The sequence below is a fragment of the Neophocaena asiaeorientalis genome, unplaced genomic scaffold (genome assembly GCF_003031525.2).
Source record: "Neophocaena asiaeorientalis asiaeorientalis breed wild unplaced genomic scaffold, Neophocaena_asiaeorientalis_V1.1 scaffold114, whole genome shotgun sequence".
Lineage (NCBI taxonomy): Eukaryota > Metazoa > Chordata > Mammalia > Artiodactyla > Phocoenidae > Neophocaena > Neophocaena asiaeorientalis.
In genome coordinates this window covers 3,894,500-3,912,518 of record NW_020173116.1, presented here as the reverse complement: position 1 = coordinate 3,912,518, position 18,019 = coordinate 3,894,500, and the positions used below count along the sequence as shown (strand labels likewise).

The 18,019-nt window shown below is 48.1% G+C and overlaps 1 protein-coding gene across 1 annotated transcript in view; it reads right to left on the bottom strand.

The window, feature by feature from the left end:
• Positions 1–5,139: 5,139 nt before the first annotated feature.
• Positions 5,140–18,019, bottom strand: part of THNSL2 (threonine synthase like 2) — a 22,027-nt gene continuing 9,147 nt past the window's right edge. The window contains exons 5-9 of the mRNA XM_024743642.1: positions 12,598–12,828; positions 9,689–9,837; positions 9,457–9,582; positions 7,110–7,261; positions 5,140–6,617 (exon numbers count right to left, since the gene is read on the bottom strand). Coding sequence (XP_024599410.1) covers positions 6,392–6,617; positions 7,110–7,261; positions 9,457–9,582; positions 9,689–9,837; positions 12,598–12,828 — 884 coding nt within the window. The 3' untranslated portion in view covers positions 5,140–6,391. The remainder of the gene's footprint in view (positions 6,618–7,109; positions 7,262–9,456; positions 9,583–9,688; positions 9,838–12,597; positions 12,829–18,019) is intronic.

Below are 18,019 nucleotides of genomic sequence, written 5' to 3'. Positions count from 1 at the left end.
AGAGGAGGGACTTCCCAATATTAAATTTGAGAAACAATGAGCTAAGAAAAAAGAAAAATCTCTGGGGCCCACCCCCTTTCTGACCTTCAGGGGCTCTAATTCCTAGAGAACAAGGTCAGACCTGCATGCTTGTGGGGTGCGGTCAGTCACCTTTGGAGGGAGAGGGACTTTGGGTGTGTTCTGCTGCTCTCTGCTGGCCATTCCGGGCTTGAAGAAGACTTTGGAGGGAGATTTTGTCCAGGGGTTGGGGGGGTGGCGAGGGGAGAAAGGGCGAGAACGCAGCTCGAAGGGACGTCCATTTGCAGGAGGTTACCCAGAGCTGCGCCCTGACCTTTCCGAAGCCTCAAGACCTAAACTGCATCTGTTTTATAAACAAGCGCCGCCCCTGCTTGGGGATGAGGTCTGGATCGGGGATGGTGGAAGCCAGTGATTCCAGCGACTTAGGAGACCAAGGGGAGGCTGGAGAGGTGACACTCAATAGGTCCCCCTAGCAGCCAAACCAAGGGGAGGCTCCAGGGGCTTCACCCTGGCCTAACCCATGCAGAGCCCTGCTTCAGTTCTTGGCTCTGCACCTGTTACAGGACCTTGGCCTTGGTGACTTAAGACCTGCGCATTCATTCAGAGAAAAGAAGGTCCTCTCCCCAAGGAGCAAGTGCACAGACACTTCTGCTGCAACAGGAGGTCCCTTGCCTTCTTATAATAGATCTTTGTGATGGCTAAACCATTGAAGAAGAGAAGGGAACAGTCCTGAACCGAGGAGCATCCCCTTGGTACCTAGCAGACCCTTGGAGACCCAGCCCAGCCTTCTTCACTCCAGCCCCACCCTCTCCTGCCCAGTCACCTTTCCTCCTCTGGGCCCTGCAGTTCCTCCCGCCTGTTCTGTTCCATACTCAGTGAAGGCTAGGTGTGGACGCCAGGTCCTGGCTTATGGGGTATTTGACAGCAGCCTTTAAGGACTGTTTAAGTAGCGGGGGAGCAGGCTCTAAACCAATCACTGCAACACTGAGGGTCAGTGTGGGAGGGGGCCGCAGGGGGACTGCCTGGGCTCCTGCCCTGAAGAACCAGTAACCAGTCCCTCACAGCCTTGGGACAGCCCCTGGGTGCTGCCGCAAACTTTTATCCTTCTGCATAAGTCAACCCCAGCCCCATCTTTTCCTACTTTTTCTCTCTCCCCAGCACTTGGTAGGCAGTCAGCACAGTGGCCTTCAGCATTTGCCCAGCTGGCACCTGGCAGATGGCCAGGTTGTGGAATGGATAAACTGATGGGTTGGGCCTGAAAGGGAGTTCTGAGGAGATGCTTTTTTGGACAGAGGCAGTGAGCAGGACAGAGAAGTTGGCCCTCTCCTCTTTCCAGGAGGCTAAGAGCCCAGCCCTTCCTGTGTTGCTCACCCGTTATCTATGTGGGGACACAGAAAACTCAACGAAGGCTCCCCGACTTCATCCATCTAAGTTTGAGTCTTTCCAGTGGGAACCACCAGGCTGGGCCTCCCTGCCAGCAGCTGACAATCCCACAGAATTACTCTCACCTCCCTCTTGCCCCGTAACCATACCCAATCCACTCAGCAGACACCAGCATCCCCGCGAGGAACCCAGCTCCAAGAGGGAGCCTGAGCCAGAGGAGAGCTCCCTGCAAAGGCACTGGCTCTGTGCCCCTCTCCCCAGATGGCCCGTCTCCTAGTGATGGGTCCTCTTCTCTTCTCCTCCACCCTCAGACGCAGCCCTCTCCCCATCGAGCTCGCGGACTCTGATTGAAGAAAACTTGGAAGCCATCGGGCCCAAAGTTCCTCTCCTAGTCTAGCTCTGAGGTTAACTCAGCCTCACATCCTTCCTCCAGGACTCACTGGCTGGGTGGCCTTGGGAAAATTACTTAACCTCTCTGAGCTTCATTTCCTCATCTCTAGAATGGAGCCCCTAATGGTACTTTCTCATACAGTCCTTGTGAGGACTGAAGGAGCCAATGTCTGGAACGTGCTTTATAAAGGGCTCAGCCCATCATGAGTGCTCAGGAAAGGGAATCATTCCACCATCCTTATCACTGCAAATTAATGAGGCTTGTTAACTGCCCAGCAGAGCCCCTATTGATTAATCCATGACATTCAATCCCCAAATGACCCCTACAGGGCTTGTCGCTGGGTGCACTGAGCAGGCCAGGGCAACTCCAACCCTGCACCCAGAGCTGTGCCAGCACCGCAGGGCCACGAAGGAACTTCATCCTTCAGGAAGAGGCAAGATAAGACGAATCCGGGAAGCAATTAGTAAAAAACACAAGATAGCTTAAAGGTACTAAACTGTTCACTGCAGACTAAACTATGTTAGTAAGAAGCACTTGTATGGCATTTTAGCATTTACCTAGGAATTGGAAATACATGATCTCAATCCTCAAAATAAACTAACGAGGTAAGTGTTACAATTAGCAGATGAGGAAACTGAGGCTCACAGAGATGAAATGGCTTGTGTGTGGTCACACCGCCAATTAGCAGACGATTCAGAAGGACAGATTCAACCTGATTCTAATTTCAATTGGTACCAGGATCCTTGCTTTTTCCATTGAGGGGGATGAGTGTGTATGTAGGTATGTATTTGTATTTGTATGTATGTGTCTGTCTGTCTGTGTTTGTGTGCCTGTGTATATGTTCACAGGGGTGGATGTTTCTTCAGACTTCATCTCACTCCTGTCCTCTCCTCCATTCAGCCCTAAGGTTCCCTGTGTCCAGAATATCTTGTAGTTCATGTTTCATGTCTGTTTGTGCTGTGTCCAATGGCTTTATTCTGGGTCTCCTCTCACAGGTGCAGTGGGCTCTGAGAGTTGGATATCACTCCGAAGCCTCTAGAAGGTGAAGGGTTTTGTGACCCCCTGTAACTCCCAGCACTGCCCTGGGAGCCTCAGAAATGCGGCAGCAAAGAATAAGGAACCACTGGCTCTGGCCGCATGCAGCGGGTGGGTGCCAGGGCCCGTGCAGAGGCCTGGGAAGCAGGTTTGCAGCAGCCCCTGGTGGACCTCCTGGAGCATCATGGCCACGCTCCCAAATCCACCCATGAAAGGGAGGGTGGAAGAGGATCCCGCGGAAGGGCCACGGCCTGGGGCAGGATGGAGAGTGGCGGGCCACAGCAGAATGGACCAGCTCCATGCAACATGATAAGATGAAAATACACGTCAAACTTGAAGCCACGCGCCTGGGTTCAAGTCCCAGCCCCTCTGCTCCCTTGTGGTACCACCCTGACAGGTTACCTCATCTCTAAAGCATAGATGGTAGTAACATGTATTTGTATTTCACAGCTTGCTTGTCAGCATTAAATTAGTTGATTCTGGTGAAGTATTACCTGGCGTAGAGCAGATCCTATGAGGGCCGCATTATGACTTTCGTGGGCTCCAGGCACTTTTGCTTTCAAGGGGTTCTTCTACAAAAAATATTTAAAGTTCTTTTTTACTAAACTGTTGGTATAAAGATGAATATAATCCAAGCCGGATTATATTCATTGTTTCTTTTAATAGAAATAAAAATATTTTCATGGGCCTCTAAATATCTCATGACCCCGAAGTATCAGCCTGGTCTTGCCTAATAGATAAATGGGTCCTGGGGGCTCCGTCAGGTACGCTCTTGTGGATATTAAAGTGTCTCGGAAGCTGTCAGGTGCTGATGGCTGTAAGGGTCACGGTCATCTCGCCCATCCTCCTGTGCGCCCAGCTTTCCTGCCCTCTCTCTACGTGCTGAATGCCATGCTTCGATGTCAAGTTTTCCAGTAAGAGGATGCCCTCCGGCCTCTCCTTTCAGCCCCTGGGCACCAAGTAGATGCGGAGCTAGTGGTTCTGATGTGGAGGTAGCAGGCAGAGATCAAGCTGGGTGGCCCAGAAGCTCCTTTAGACTTCGGGGGCCGGGAAAGGCAGCTTTGGAGGCCAGATGCCCACTGGCTCCTTTCACAGCGGCCCTCAGAGTGGTGGTAACAGCGCCGTCTAGTGGCCAAAAATACCTCCACGCTGTGCCTGCCTTAACTGCCTTCCAGAGGGGCCCCCAGAGACCAGAGCCTCAGGCTTGTGTTGACGTACACACGTTTGTGTTTGTCTAACCCCCTCCCTCAGTCCACATGAGATTTGAACCCAGTAATATAACTAAATCCACAACTATCTGACATGTGTTCATGTGTACCCAAAGCCTAGATCACTGCTGTCCGTAGAAATACAATGAGAGACAAAGGTGAACCACATACATAACTTTAAATGTCCCTGGAAAAGGAAAAGGAAAAAGACGGAATTAATTTTGATAACGTGTTTTATTTAACTCAATACATCAAAATATCATCCTTTCAACAGGTCATCTGTATAAAATTATTAATGAGATAGTTTAGATTTTTTTCATTGGAAGCCTTCGAAATCCAATATGTAGTTTACATCTGTGACACATGTCAATCAGAACATTGGAAATACTTATCTGTATTTTATGTACTTCATAAATTTCACAGCTGAAAAAGCAGATTCACATATCTGCATTTTTCCAATCATACCTAAAAGCTTTCCAATGACTGAATCAAGTAATAGTTTTGAAATTTAAATGTAAGTTAAACTTAAATAAAATTTAAAATTCAGTTCCTCAGTCAGACTATTCACATTGCAAGGGCTCCACAGTCACATATGGTTAGTGGCTCCTGAATTGGACAGTGCAGGCTAGATCATGAAAACAGTAGCAGGAAGAAAGCATGCCCTTGTGAAAAAGCCTATCTCCCTGTGGAAGAGAATTATTTATACACTTAAAGCCTCTGGCCAAGGTTTCCCGAGTGAGAGGGTCGAAACTTACTTGGGGCATTTGTAGGGACTGAAGATGGCGCACGCACGCCCACAGATTTGCTTTTGAAGGTCTGGGGTAGGGGCCAGGAGAGTGTATTTTGGATAAACCCAGGGACCACACTTTGAGAGTCATCGCACAGTATCTGGCAGATGTGCAATCACAGGGGAGCTATGCCCCTGGTTCCTGCTGGTTCTGGAATGTAACAGGCACTGTGTTCAACCAGGACTGCCAAAGACAGGCCCACAGGCAATCCATTGGAGAATGGGGAGAAAAGATAAATATACGTGTTGTTATTATTCCTTCATGTCTATTTTAGCACACGGTTTGTGTAGTTTATACATAATTTAGTACACATATGTTGGGAGAACATATTAAAAGATTTTTAATCAATAGGGGCAAATCCAAAAAGTTTTAGCCCTTGCGTTAAACAATTGTTCCTATCTTCAAGGAGCTTAGAGACAGGAAGATAATGTCTCAAGTGGATAACCATAAAACAGGGCAGAAGGGAATACACAGCTTAAGAAAGCTACAGCTGGAGTTCTGCCAGAGCTAGGAAACAGGAGTCCTTATTTCCAGCTGCGCTGACGAGTAAACAAGACACAGTAATCAAGTACCAGGAACCAAGACAAATAGCCTGTGAGATGGGACTTGTGGGTTCATCAAAGAAGGACAGTCTCCCAGAGGCAAGTGTAGGGTCAAAGGCATGGAGAGGGGAGAGCGTCAGTCGTGTCTTCAGTGGAAAGAACAACTTGACTTCTCTGAAGCAGTGTGATTATGGAGGTACCTGTGGAAATGTAGGCATTTGGACTTTATTTAGTGTTTAAGGAGGGACCATTGCTTCTCGCTGCTATGATCATGACTTGGTTTAATAAGGATGGTGGACCTGGTACATGAGCAACAGGGCAACTTCACCTAGTTTGAGGCCCCTGCTTTCCTACATGGCCTGGATCTGGTGATCCTGAACCTCAACTCCTGTGCCACCTGCCCTGCTGGCAACCTGGAGCAGCAGATGGATGAGGGACACCATGACACCACCATCACCACCTGACAGGCACTGGGCTCTGCCCACAGGGCACGCAGAGTCACCATCGCACTGAACCTGCACTTTTATTCCAGGGATTCCCAACGTTTGACAGGGTGGAAGCCCTGTGGCCAAGACCTCTGGATCTGACCTGGGGACCAGATAAACTAAGGCTCAGAGCCAGACCTGTGGTAATGGAGGCAGCGGGCCCCACCTGCACAGGTTTTAGGATCTGGGGGTCCAAAATCTTGGAGCCAAGGTTGCCCCTGAGCCCCAGACCTTTCATTTGCAGGCCCTGAAAGTTTCACAGGAAGCAGTGATGTTCCTGCACTGTCTGGCCCTGGGGTGCACCCCCAGCAATCATCCACCACTCCCTCCCCGCCTCCCCGGTGACCAGGCCCAACATGGCCAGCCAGCCACGGTGAGAGCACAGAGCAGCCAGGGAACAGCGCACAGCCCGCTGGCTCCAGACCCAGCTGGGCAGCCCCCTGAGAAACTCCTGCACCTGCATGGGGAGAAGGTGCACCAGGCAGCTCAGAGGGGACACCTCCCAGGGTCCGAAGGCTAAAGGAAGCCAGCTCCAGCCTGGCTATGCCGGCGTGTTCCGGAAGCGCCCCTGCCGCTGCCGGCTCAGGTCCTCAATCAGGCCCCGAAGCATCCGTGTCCAGTCGTCACCCTTCCGCATCGGGGTACAGCGCGCCTCCTTGTGCTCCAGGGCGAGGATCTCCGCGGGAGTCTCCGGGGTCAGCCCAGCAGCCAGCACGGCCTCCGGGAACTTGGCTGCAGAGGCGGGAGCCAGACAACAGCGGGGAGGGCTGCGGAGGCAGGGCAGGTGGGAACAGGGGGCGGAAGACAGAAGACAGAGGGACAGGTACAGAACGAAGGCCAGGAGGGAGAAGGAACAGGGGAAGGGGAGAGGTAGGGTGCAGAGAAAGAGAGAGAGAAAAAGACATGTTTGGTCCCTTGAACTTATCTCTGCAAGCAAATTGCTCCTCCTTGTTGGAGGCCCAGCTCCCCCTTCCAGGATCACAGTCTCAAGACACAGTTCCACGCAGCACCCATCATGCTCATAAAAGCCATCTGTGGGACTTCCCTGGCGGTCCAGTGGTTAAGACTCTGTGCTTCCACTGCAGGCGGGCATGGGTTCCATCCCCATGGTCAGGGAACTAAGATCCCGCGTGCGGCAAGGGGCAGCCCCCCAAAAAAAAAGTCCATTTGTTCACATTCCTCTCTCCCCTGCTTGGGGAAGAGGAGGACCCCTGAAAGCCAAGGGGTCCCCCCGACACACAGGCACCCACCACCTGTACCTGGGCTGCCTCCTGTCCACCTGCTGGTAATGGTAGCTCACAGCCACGGCCGAGTGAGGGCACAGCAAGTACTGGTTCTCTTCCCAGCAGCGGCCCATGGTCTGGGTGATGGCCTCGTCTGACACTGACTGAGAAATTACTGCCTCTGAAAGCTGACAGGTTTCAGGGTCAGAGGGGTGGGAATCAGGGCTGAGGGGAAGTGGGGGAAAAGGGGAGAAAATTCCCGCCACGTAACATAGCCAGATATGCACCAGAAACTCGAATGAAACGTTCAGATTGAATGGCTCAGATTCAGCTCAGAGAAAAATCTGGTTTCCCACGTTTCCCAGTTTTAAATGGATTCACTCAAGTTAGGGGAAGGATACCTTTGAGTTTCAGGTCAACACATTTAGTTAGAATTTGGCTCATGAATCAGCAAATTAGTGTATGTCGTCTTGTTCAACAACGGGACAGAACACAGGGTAAGGGCACTCAAGCATTCCTGCTGCTTTGTTGTTGGCACGCCCCCTTCCTGTGGATGTGAGAATAGCTTCCCGTCAGTCCCCACCCAGCTCTTGTGGCACCTCCTTTAGGAAAACTCCCCACTACCTTTAAACAGAGGAAGGCTTCCTTCTCAGTGCTCCCTTGGTGTAGATGGTTTATTTGATCATTCTCTGAAAATTCACTGCATGCTTACAATGTGCCCAAAACCCTGCATATGCTCAACTGCAACCAATAGAGACCAGAGGGTATTATAAATTGTTTCGATACCTTCCTGACCCATTAGGGTTCACAGAAGACAATGCATGTGTTTTATTTATCTTTGTATCTCCAGCACCAAGCATAGCTCCTGACTCATGGTCAATATGTAATATGAATGAGTGAATGAATGAATGAATGAATGCTGTTCCAGCAGTTGGAATATCTTCCGTGTACAGAGGGGGAGAGAATGAAGAATTGGGGGATATGGTGTCTGTCTTCATGGAGCATCTCATTTACATGAGGAGAAGGATTGTGGGTGTCAATACAAACCATTAAATAAGTTGAACTTTGGTTGTGTTATGGTCTGAATGTTTGTGTCCCTCCCAAGTTTATATGTTGAAGCCCTAATCCCAATATGATGGTATTTGGAGGTGGGGCCTTTGGGAGGTAATTAGGTCATGAGGGTGGAGCCCTCATGAATGGGATTAGCGTCTTTATAAGAAGAGGTCAGAGGGCTAGCTAAATCTCCTTCCACGTATGAGAAGGCAGCCAACTGCAACCCAGAAGAGGGCCCTCACCAGAACTCAACCATGGCACCCTGACCTCAGTCCTCCAGTCTCCAGAACTGTGAGAAGTACATTTGTGTCGTTTCTAAGCCACCGGTCTGTGGTACTTTGTTATAGCAGTCCAAACTAATTAAGACAGGTTGCATCAAAAGAAGCATAGATTCCAGAAGACAGAAATTCCACTCCAGTCTGTATGGGTGTATCTAGTTCTGGAGACAGCCCTTTAAGATGGACATTGACCACTGAAAATTACGTCATGTAAGGGACAGCTAAAGGAGGGCTTAGCAGGTAAACGAAGATTCTCTTCAAGTATGGGAATCAGATGGCTCACCAGTGCACAAGCTAAGAAGTAACAGGTTCTAGCTTGATATAAAGAACTTCATAATGATTAGAGCTGATGTGAGGTAGTGAGGTCCTAGGCACTGGAGATATACACAGTCTGGATGACGATTTGGTGGGAATGTGGCAGAGAAAATTAAAAGCAAATTCAACATATGAAATTCTTTTTTATATTAAATAAGTTTTCATTGCCAGGTTACCTTAAAATAAAAGCAATCCCTCCCTAGGCTCCTACCCATCTGAGGAGATAAAATTTCTCCTTCTTTCTTTTTTTTTTTTAAAAAAGCTAATAGAGCAATGGTCTCTGCTCATACTGGATGGGAAAAGTGGCTTCCAGTTATTATTGGAAATCAACAATAATAAATAAAAACAACAGTTAATATATTAAGCCCTATATTGCCAGGCAGTATACAAGGTTCTTCATGGGTATTATTTGACTTAAAATTCAACAATGCTATGAGGCAGGCATTCTCTTTATCCCCATTTTATAGGTGAGGAAATTGAAGCACGGAATTTAAGAAACTGGTCCAAGGTCTCACAGCTGGCTTGGAGTTAAGCCCCACCTGACTCTAAACCAATAACCTCTACTGCCTCTCCTCATTCAACAAAGAACTCCACATGACGTGACTGCAGATGTGCCAGGCTCATCGTAGGTACTCAAGAAACAAGCATCCCCTTTCCTTGAACACATTTTCAAACCCCAAGTCTGGTCTTGTGGCTGTACCCTTTCCCTTCTCCATGGTGTATGGGTGGTAACTGACCTTGCTGTGCAATTCCTTGGGTAGACTCACACTTCGGGTCCTTTCAAACTGCTCCATGAGGGCTCTTGTCACCTGGCTGTCAGAGCCAGATAGCAGCCAGAAGATCCTCTCCATGTTGTACGGCACCTGGGCAGAAAGGCAGGGTCCCGAGGGTCACGCTGACCTCAGCCCTTGTCCACCTCCACCCAACCAACACCTGGGTCAGACCTGCACATCGCCTCACAGGCCCCACCTGAATGTCCATAGCTGATGCCAAGGTTGGTTTGACGGCCTCAGACAGAGAGAAGTCTCCCCGCTGGACGGTCCTGTGGATGATGTCATTGTAGTTCACTGCCACGACCAGGTGGATGGGCAGGCCCATTTTCTGAGCGATGAACCCAGCTTAAGAGAGGAGAACAATGGTTTCTTAGACACAACACCAAAAGCACAAACAACAAAAGAAAAAAAGTAGATAAATTGGACTTCATCAAAATTAAGAAGATTTTGTGCTTTTGGAAGCTTTTGTGCTTCAAAGGAGACTATCAAGAAAATGAAAAGACAACCCACAGAATAGGAAAAACTATTTGCAAATCATATATCTGATATAGGACTTGAAGCCAGAATATATAAAGATTTCTTACAACTCAACAATAAAAATAACCCAATTAAAAAACAGGCAAAGGACTTGAGTACATATTTCTCCAAAGAAGATATACAAATAGCCAATGAACACATGAAAAGATACTCAACATCATCAGTCATCAGGAAAACACAAACCAAAACCCCAGTGACATACCACTTCATACCCACTAGGATGGCTAGAATCAAGTTGATAGATAATAACAAGTCTTGGTCAGGATGTGGAGAAACTGGAACCGCCCCCCCCAATACACTGTTGGCTGGAATGTAAAATGGTGCAGCCACTTCAGAAAACAGTCCAGCAGTTTCTCAAAAAGTTAAGCACAGAGTTCCAATATGACCCAGAAATCCATTCCTAGTTTATATATACTCAACTGAAAGCAGGTCCTAAGCACAAATGTTCCTAGCAGCATTATTCATAACGACTAAAAGATGGAAACAATCCAAATGTGCATTAACTGATAAATGCATAAACACAATGTGGTATAGCTATACAACAGAACAGTATTCAGCCGTAAAAAGGAATAAAGTACTGAAACATGCTACAACATAGATGAGCCTTGAAAACATTACACTAAGTGATGGAAGGTCAGATATTGGATGATTCTATTTATATAAAATGTCCAGAATAGGAAAATCTATAGAGACGAAATAGATTAGTGGCTGCCTAAAGCTGGGAGGGATGAGGGGAAATGGGGGATGACTGCTAGAGGAACAGGACTTCCTTTTAGGGTGAGGAAAATGTTCTAAAACTGGTGATGGCCACACAAATCTGTGTATGTTAAAAACTATTAAGTTATATACTTTAAGTGGGTGAATTGTACGATACGTGAATCATAGAGCAATGAAGCTCTTACCAAAAAAAAAGAAGGAAAGAGTAGGAGAAGGTGACTGTGCCCTGACACTGTTCCCGTGCCAAACCCTGCCCCCAAGCATGCTTGCCACCATTTGCAGAAGAGAAAATGGATGTTCTGAGAAGTTGAAATGACCCATCCAAAGCCTGCTAAGTGGCAGACTAAGGATTTGAACTAGGTCTGTCTAAGTCTAGAGCACATGCTGAGTCCCCTGACTCAGTCTCCTAGAACCAGCGCCCTCAGACTGCGTCCCCTGGAAAGGGACTGAGAGGGCACAGAGCAGCAGCCTCAGTCTACCCCAATAGCGGTGTCTATTGGCATGGAACAAACAAGGAATTCCTCACCCTGAAAGACGGAAAGCCCAGAAAGGCAACGTAGTTTGGGGGAAGGTTCCTACTGCCATGAATGGCTTATCTCTGATGAGTAGGTAAAAGGAGTTAAGGATAACCACACCACCCAACCTCACTCTTAATTTTGCAAAGCACATTCACAGTCTTATTTCACATGATCCTCAGTAAACATCACGATATCCTTGTATGACAGAGGAGCGACGGAGGCTCAAGGGGTCCAGGGGCTTAAGGTCAAGCAGCTAGTTCCTGATGGAGCAGGGCTAGATCGGAGTCCCCTCTGCAAACATTGCTTTTGTGCCAGGCACTGTGGCGGATACTGGGACGTGCGCAGGTGGCATCACTCCCTGGAGGGTGATGCAAATGGGCAGCCATGGATGGGGAAGAAGGCTGAGCCATCCTGGTCTAACAGCCAGCCTGCCGTTCTTTCCATCCCTGTGCTAGCTGAAGTCAGGAAGACTCCTGACCGCTAAGATACTTTCATGGTCTCACCTAAGCTGTCCTGGACGCCCATCAGAAGCGATGCCACTAACAGAACCATCAGAAAAAAAGTCATGCCAATCAGGAGGCCAACTTCTCTGTGCCTCAGCTTCCTCCATTATAAAATGGAAATAACAGTATCGTCCCCCTCACAGGCGCACGTGAGGATTTAAGGAGTTAATACGAGAGAAGCATTTAGAGCAGTACCTGATGCATAGTCAGTGCTTGATAAATGTTAAGTATTATTATAGGAAATGATTTGAATGCCACATAGCTCTATAGCTCTTGACCCTCATAAAGTTCACAGACACGCATAAAGAATCTTATTTCTGCTCCGTGGTCATCCTGAGAGATATGATAAGTGTTCCAATCTTTGATAGCTGAGGAGCTGAATCTAAGAGACAAGACGTTTAGCTAGTAAAGGACAGAACTGGCACAGAAGCCTAAGTCCAGGACTTTTTGCACATCACACGGTGCCAGGCGAGCCCTTATCTTCAGAGCGGGCAGCTGGCTGGAGCTGGGAGGAAAGTCCACGCTCCTGGCAGAGGGCACTGCCAGCCGGGCCAGCGGCTGAACCTTGACATGGTCTCCCCACGTTCTGCTGAGCAAACACATCAGATCAGGCAGCCGGAGCACCTCGGGGTTAACCCATCCTCCTTCCCCTGTGGCAAGAGGCCAGGATGTCACCCCCAGGGAGTTGGGGCAAGTTTTCTGGAAGCTTCTTGTGTGTCATTTCCCATCACTTAGGACCCAACCTTTATCCTCAACCAAAGTGCAGCTGGGAGGACGGGGACCACAGGTGTTTTTCTGGAAAGCCCATTTCCGCCCAGGGGTCTCCTTACCTGCGAGGCTACCGGCACCCCCCGATGGCACAACCACCTCCACGGGGGGCGGTGGGTGCAAGTCTAAGGTTGGTGCACACCGGAAATAAGCGAAGAAATGGTGGGCCATCTGCACGAGGACCCGGGACCAGTTGATGGAATTCAGACTCATCAGACTGTGTTCCTTGACAAAGGCCACGTCGGCAAACACGGCCTTGATGGGCTCGTCCAGCTCATCGCTGTTCCCCTCCACTGTCAGAGGAGAGAGGAGAGGGAGTTATCATGAAGAACTCCCGGGGGGCCAGCACGTGCCCATAAGGTCAGCATGTACTCCTAGGCTGAGACCATCCTGCTGGGACCTTCACTCAAACCACGTCTCATATCCTTGGGGTCACATTTCCAATGTTTCTACCATTATCTAAAACGAAAGAAAATGTCAGCTTTCTGGGATATTAGGGGGAGAATTCCTCTTCGTATTCCATGCCCACTTCCCCGGGCTCTGGGGATGGTTTATCAGATTGTGAGATGGTGAGAGGCTGGGCTTTACTTCACCGGCCTCCATCAGGGGCTGGAGGGAAAGAGTCGCTCTTCCCACATGGGTCCCTAGTCCAAGTTGCACCCCTCAACCCAGCCTAACCAGCAATCAAGCCAATATTGTTCTCTCATCTGAAACCTGGGTCTGTTTCTCCACTGGGTCCAAGCTTGGAAGACAGCGGGGGAAGATTATCAGGGGAAATGCCAGAGTAGGCACCGAGGTTATTTATTTTTTTAAAAAATAAATTTGTTTATTTGTTTATTTATGGCGGAGTTGGGTCTTTGTTGCTGCACGAGGGCTTTCTCTAGTTGCGGCGAGCGGGGGCTACTCTTCGTTGCGGCGCGCGGGCTTCTCATCACGGTGGCTTCTCTTGTTGCGGAGCACGGGCTGTAGGTGCACGGGCTTGTGGCATGTGGGCTCAGTAGTTGTGGCGCACGGGCTTAGTTGCTCCACGGCATGTGGGATCTTCCGGGACCAGGGCTCGAACCCGTGTCCCCTGCACCGGCAGGCGGATTCTTAACCACTGCGCCACCAGGGAAGGCCGGCACTGAGGTTATTATTCATTCCACCCTTCATCGTGTAGCAGTAATGAGGCTGCAGGACTGACTCCAGATCCATGTACAGGGGGGATATTTGCTGGGGTGCTAGGAAAAGATTCACTGTTTTTAAGAGAGAGCCACAGGAAGAGAGACGTGGTTACCTTCAGTAACCATCATATGCCACAAGAGGAATGAGGCTGAATGGAAGATGGAGCAGAGAACCTGGCTCCAGTGAACCAGCCAGTCGGGAGCCTATCCCACCTCTAGACTTCCAGGGACGTGAGCTGAAAAGTATCCCTGTTCAAGCCAGTCTGAGTTAGATTTTCTGTTACTTCCAACCAAAAACATCCCAAGTAATATATAACTAGCCCTTGCTGATTATCCTGTGCTTAAGAAGAACCAAGTATACAATGTATATGGAAATGCATGACTTTAGAAAACATTAGTGTCCAACACACAACAATCCAGGTGGCCCATCTCTACTCCCTGAGCTCACCAGCCCAACAGAAAACACATGCCCACCGTTAGCTCCCGAACTAACACACGTCCTCCTGGAAACCAAATCAGAAGATTCCAGAAAGGAAGGGAAGAATTTGAACAGTCCTGTTTTAGAAACAAAAACTAATTCCTTTAAAGGTTCCTGCCTTATTTTCTTGAAGCGCAGAACACGTATGAAACAGAAATGCCCTTTGCCTCAGGCAATAGCACATTTATGACATACTGTGCTCATCACCATCCACGTGTCTGCCACTATTTTTCTTTTCTTTCTTCTTTTTAAAATTTTTTGGCCATGCCACACAGCATGCGGGATCTTAGTTCCACAGCCAGGGTCGAACCCACGCCACCTGTGCTGCAAGCGCGGAGTCTTAACCACTGGACCACCAGGGAAGTCCCTGCCACTATTTTTCAAATGTGTACCATTCTCCAGCCCATGGTCAGGAACGGTGCTTCTACACATGCCCTTAGGTCAAAGCCTTCCAACATCTGTGTACAAGGAGGGAAGGGCATAGGTGCAGATTAGAGGTACAAAAAGCTCTTCTCTGCTTTGATTCTAGGTAAAGACAGTCCTAGATTGATAAATAGCAATTTTGGTGCTTAGGGTGTAACAGGGACACTCAGGAACCTGAACCTTGTACATTAAAATCTTGCCATGACTGCAGGAAAATGCAGCCAGATATGGGTAATTCATTACTAAGGCTAGCGTGTAAGATTTTTGCCAACGCCCGCCTCAGCTAAACCATCAACTTTTCAGTGGAATGCGTATGTGCTTGCTAAAGAAAAGAGTAGCAGGGGCTTTTTGTTTGCTCTTGAACAAATAGACAAAGAATATTCATACCTACTCCCATGGGTAAGGTTCGTTCTCAATGTTCTTTTGGTCCTTGACAAAATTGGTGTTATATAAAAACATCATCTATGGGATTATAACAGGAGGCCAGGCCAGTTATAGAAGGAAGGTTTTCTGCCACCACATTTGCTGTCCTGCCAGGTGAGTGACCAAACCAAGCCAGGCCACCTGGACAGCTTGCCCAAGGCCACAGTGCACAAAACCTCACCAAGACCCCTACTGCTCATATTCCAACCCCTTCCTTGGGGCTACCTGGGGTGTAGTAGGGTGTCAGAGGTAGAAATAAAAAGTATGGCTCCACTCAAACCCATCCCGCCTTCCTACACTCTTGAACTCCGTAATGATTAAACGCACTCAGAACAGATGGCCAGACATTAAGGAGATGGCTTTTTGCCTCTCTGCAAACACAAACGCTACGATTCGTGATGTGGCTCAGGAAGGGGGGGTCACTAGCGATGGGTCCCACTGAGTAGCTTCTTATTTTAAATACTTAGACCTGCTAACCAAGTGCATAGCTTAGTTGATTCAACACTGCGAGGGAGGGCATGAGCTGCCAACATGCAATAGCACATTCTCTTAAAAATAATTATTAAACATGTTTTTGCCATCTGAACTTCAGTGCCCTGGGACAGAACCCAAGTCAGTTGGCTCAGGCTATGACTCTGGGTAGCTGCCTGTAGATATGGCACCAGCAGGGTGAACGTGCAGGGAAGTGGCATTCTATGGGGTATGGTTTTCAACTCGCACTTCCTCGGTGGTACTGACAGTATTGGTCTATGCACCTGTCACCTCCAGTAGTTTCTGAAACCGTGTAGCCACGAGCCTGCTCAGAGCTAAGCCAAGGCATACACCAACCTCTAAATATGACTGATGAAGGAAGGGAAGGAGAGAGAAAGGGGAGGAGGAAGGATGGTCAGCTAGTCAATTGACTAGTTTTCTAGGCTCCCAAAACAGACCACTCGAGGCAAAGCCATGCTGTCCCCGGAGCCTCTGTCCCGGCACTCACCTCCAAACACGTGGACATTCTCTCTCAGCACTGTCGTCATCTGGAGCTCCTGAATCTTTGTGCAGCGACCTTTGGGCAGCAGAACAATGATGTCCACGTTCTCTGCCCCCTGAACACTCTCGATAGCAGCACTCCCTGTGTCCCCAGAAGTTCCTGGATGGGAAGAAGGAGGAACCCTCCTCTTTAGGACGAGGGAGATGGAGAAGGAAAGCAATGGCCCCTAAAGCACTGTCGCCAAGTGAGGCAATATCCTGGAGGGTAGGAACCCAGTACTTAATCTGGGGTCCTTGAACCTCCAAGGGATCCACGGATAGAAATCAGGGCATCTGTGAGCTTGGCGCCATATCTTCTGTGTATTTTATGTATTTAAAATATTATTCTAAGAAGGTTGCACAGCCTCCACCGGACTGTCAAAAGGGTCTGTGGCACAAGAAAAGTTTAAGAACCGTGCTCTATAAATTAGGAGGTTGGGATTACCATATACACATTATTATACATAAAATAGATAACCAACAAGGACCTACTGTAGAGCCCAGGGAACTGTCCTCAGTATTTTGTAATAACCTATGAGGGAAAAGAATCTGAAAAAGAATAGATAGATAGATAGATAGTTAATGTATAACTGAATCACTGTGCTGTACACACACACACAGAGTACTGTAAATCAACCATACTTCAGTTTAAGAAAAAGAATCCTGCTCTGGAAGAACCAATAACACACTCCCCGAGAGACATCAGTGGAGGGCATCCTGTGGGTGGACCCTGGCAAGCTGGGGCACTGTAGGGCTCCAGGGCACACGGCCATGATGCACACCTACAACCACGGTGATGTGTTTCTTCCTCTTCTCCAGGAAGTACTGCAGGAACTGTGCTACACAGCACAGGGACAGGTCCTTAAACGCGTAGGTGACCCCATGCCACAGCTCCAGCACGTTCAACCCATTCCTCAGTCTGGATAGATGGACCACCTCTTTGTGTCGGAATCTGCTGAAGGCTCGGTCGATCAGATCTGCGAGGGGAGAGAGGGGACGTTGGACGGTGATTAAAGGCCATTCTCTTGTCCCTCAAGTTCACTCTCAGTCTCTTTACACTTTTACATTTGAAGTTTCTTTCCCTTGTTACCAGATAAAAAGACCAGAGGTTTTTATCATAAAGGATACTGTGTATGAATCTAATTGTTTAATCCTAGGAAAAATGTCTGAAAAGGCATGAACTAAACTGTTCATGGATTCCTCATAGTGATGGCCCCAGAGACCAGAATTGGTGCTGTAAGACTTTCATTTTTCACTTTATAAATTGCTTCATCATTTGGATTTCTTGTGTGCATTATTCCAATGAGATTCAATTAAACAATTGCATAAGAAACAAAGCAAATGTCTCATCTCTTCTCATTTTCCTTCCTAAAGACAGAGACTTATTTGTTTGTTTTTGCATTACTTAATCTCACATCTGTGATGCCAGAACCTTGAGATGGTTTACTTAGAATCCTACCTAAGGCTAAGGTCATCTAGAGTAGTGTTTCTGAAACTTTAATTAGTGAACCAATCACCTGGGATCTTAAAATGCAGGTCTGGGGTCTCTAGGTCAGAGAAGTCTGAGAATTCTAATATTCTAATATGTACATCAGTGCGGGTCATTGAGCTACATTTTGAGTCCTCTTCTTCTCGGCCCCAAACTCTCACCATTACATTTGGTCCACAGACCAGCAGCGCTATTATCATCTGGACGTTTGATAGGAATGTAGAATTCTCAGGCCCGCCCTAGACCTACCGAATCAGAATCTGTGTTTTAAAGATATTCCCACAGAGTATCTGTAGGCACATAACAGTCTGAAATGAGCTGGACCAGAACACTCTCAAAGTCCCTTCTGGAATTACCATTAAAGGAGATAAAACAGCAATCTGAGGGTCTGGGTGTTTTATATACAGGAAGGAAATACCCCACATTCAAGCATCTCAGGACAATAGCGAAATCCCTTGAAAGGGTTTTTTAAAAATAAGCAAAAAAAAAAAAAAAAA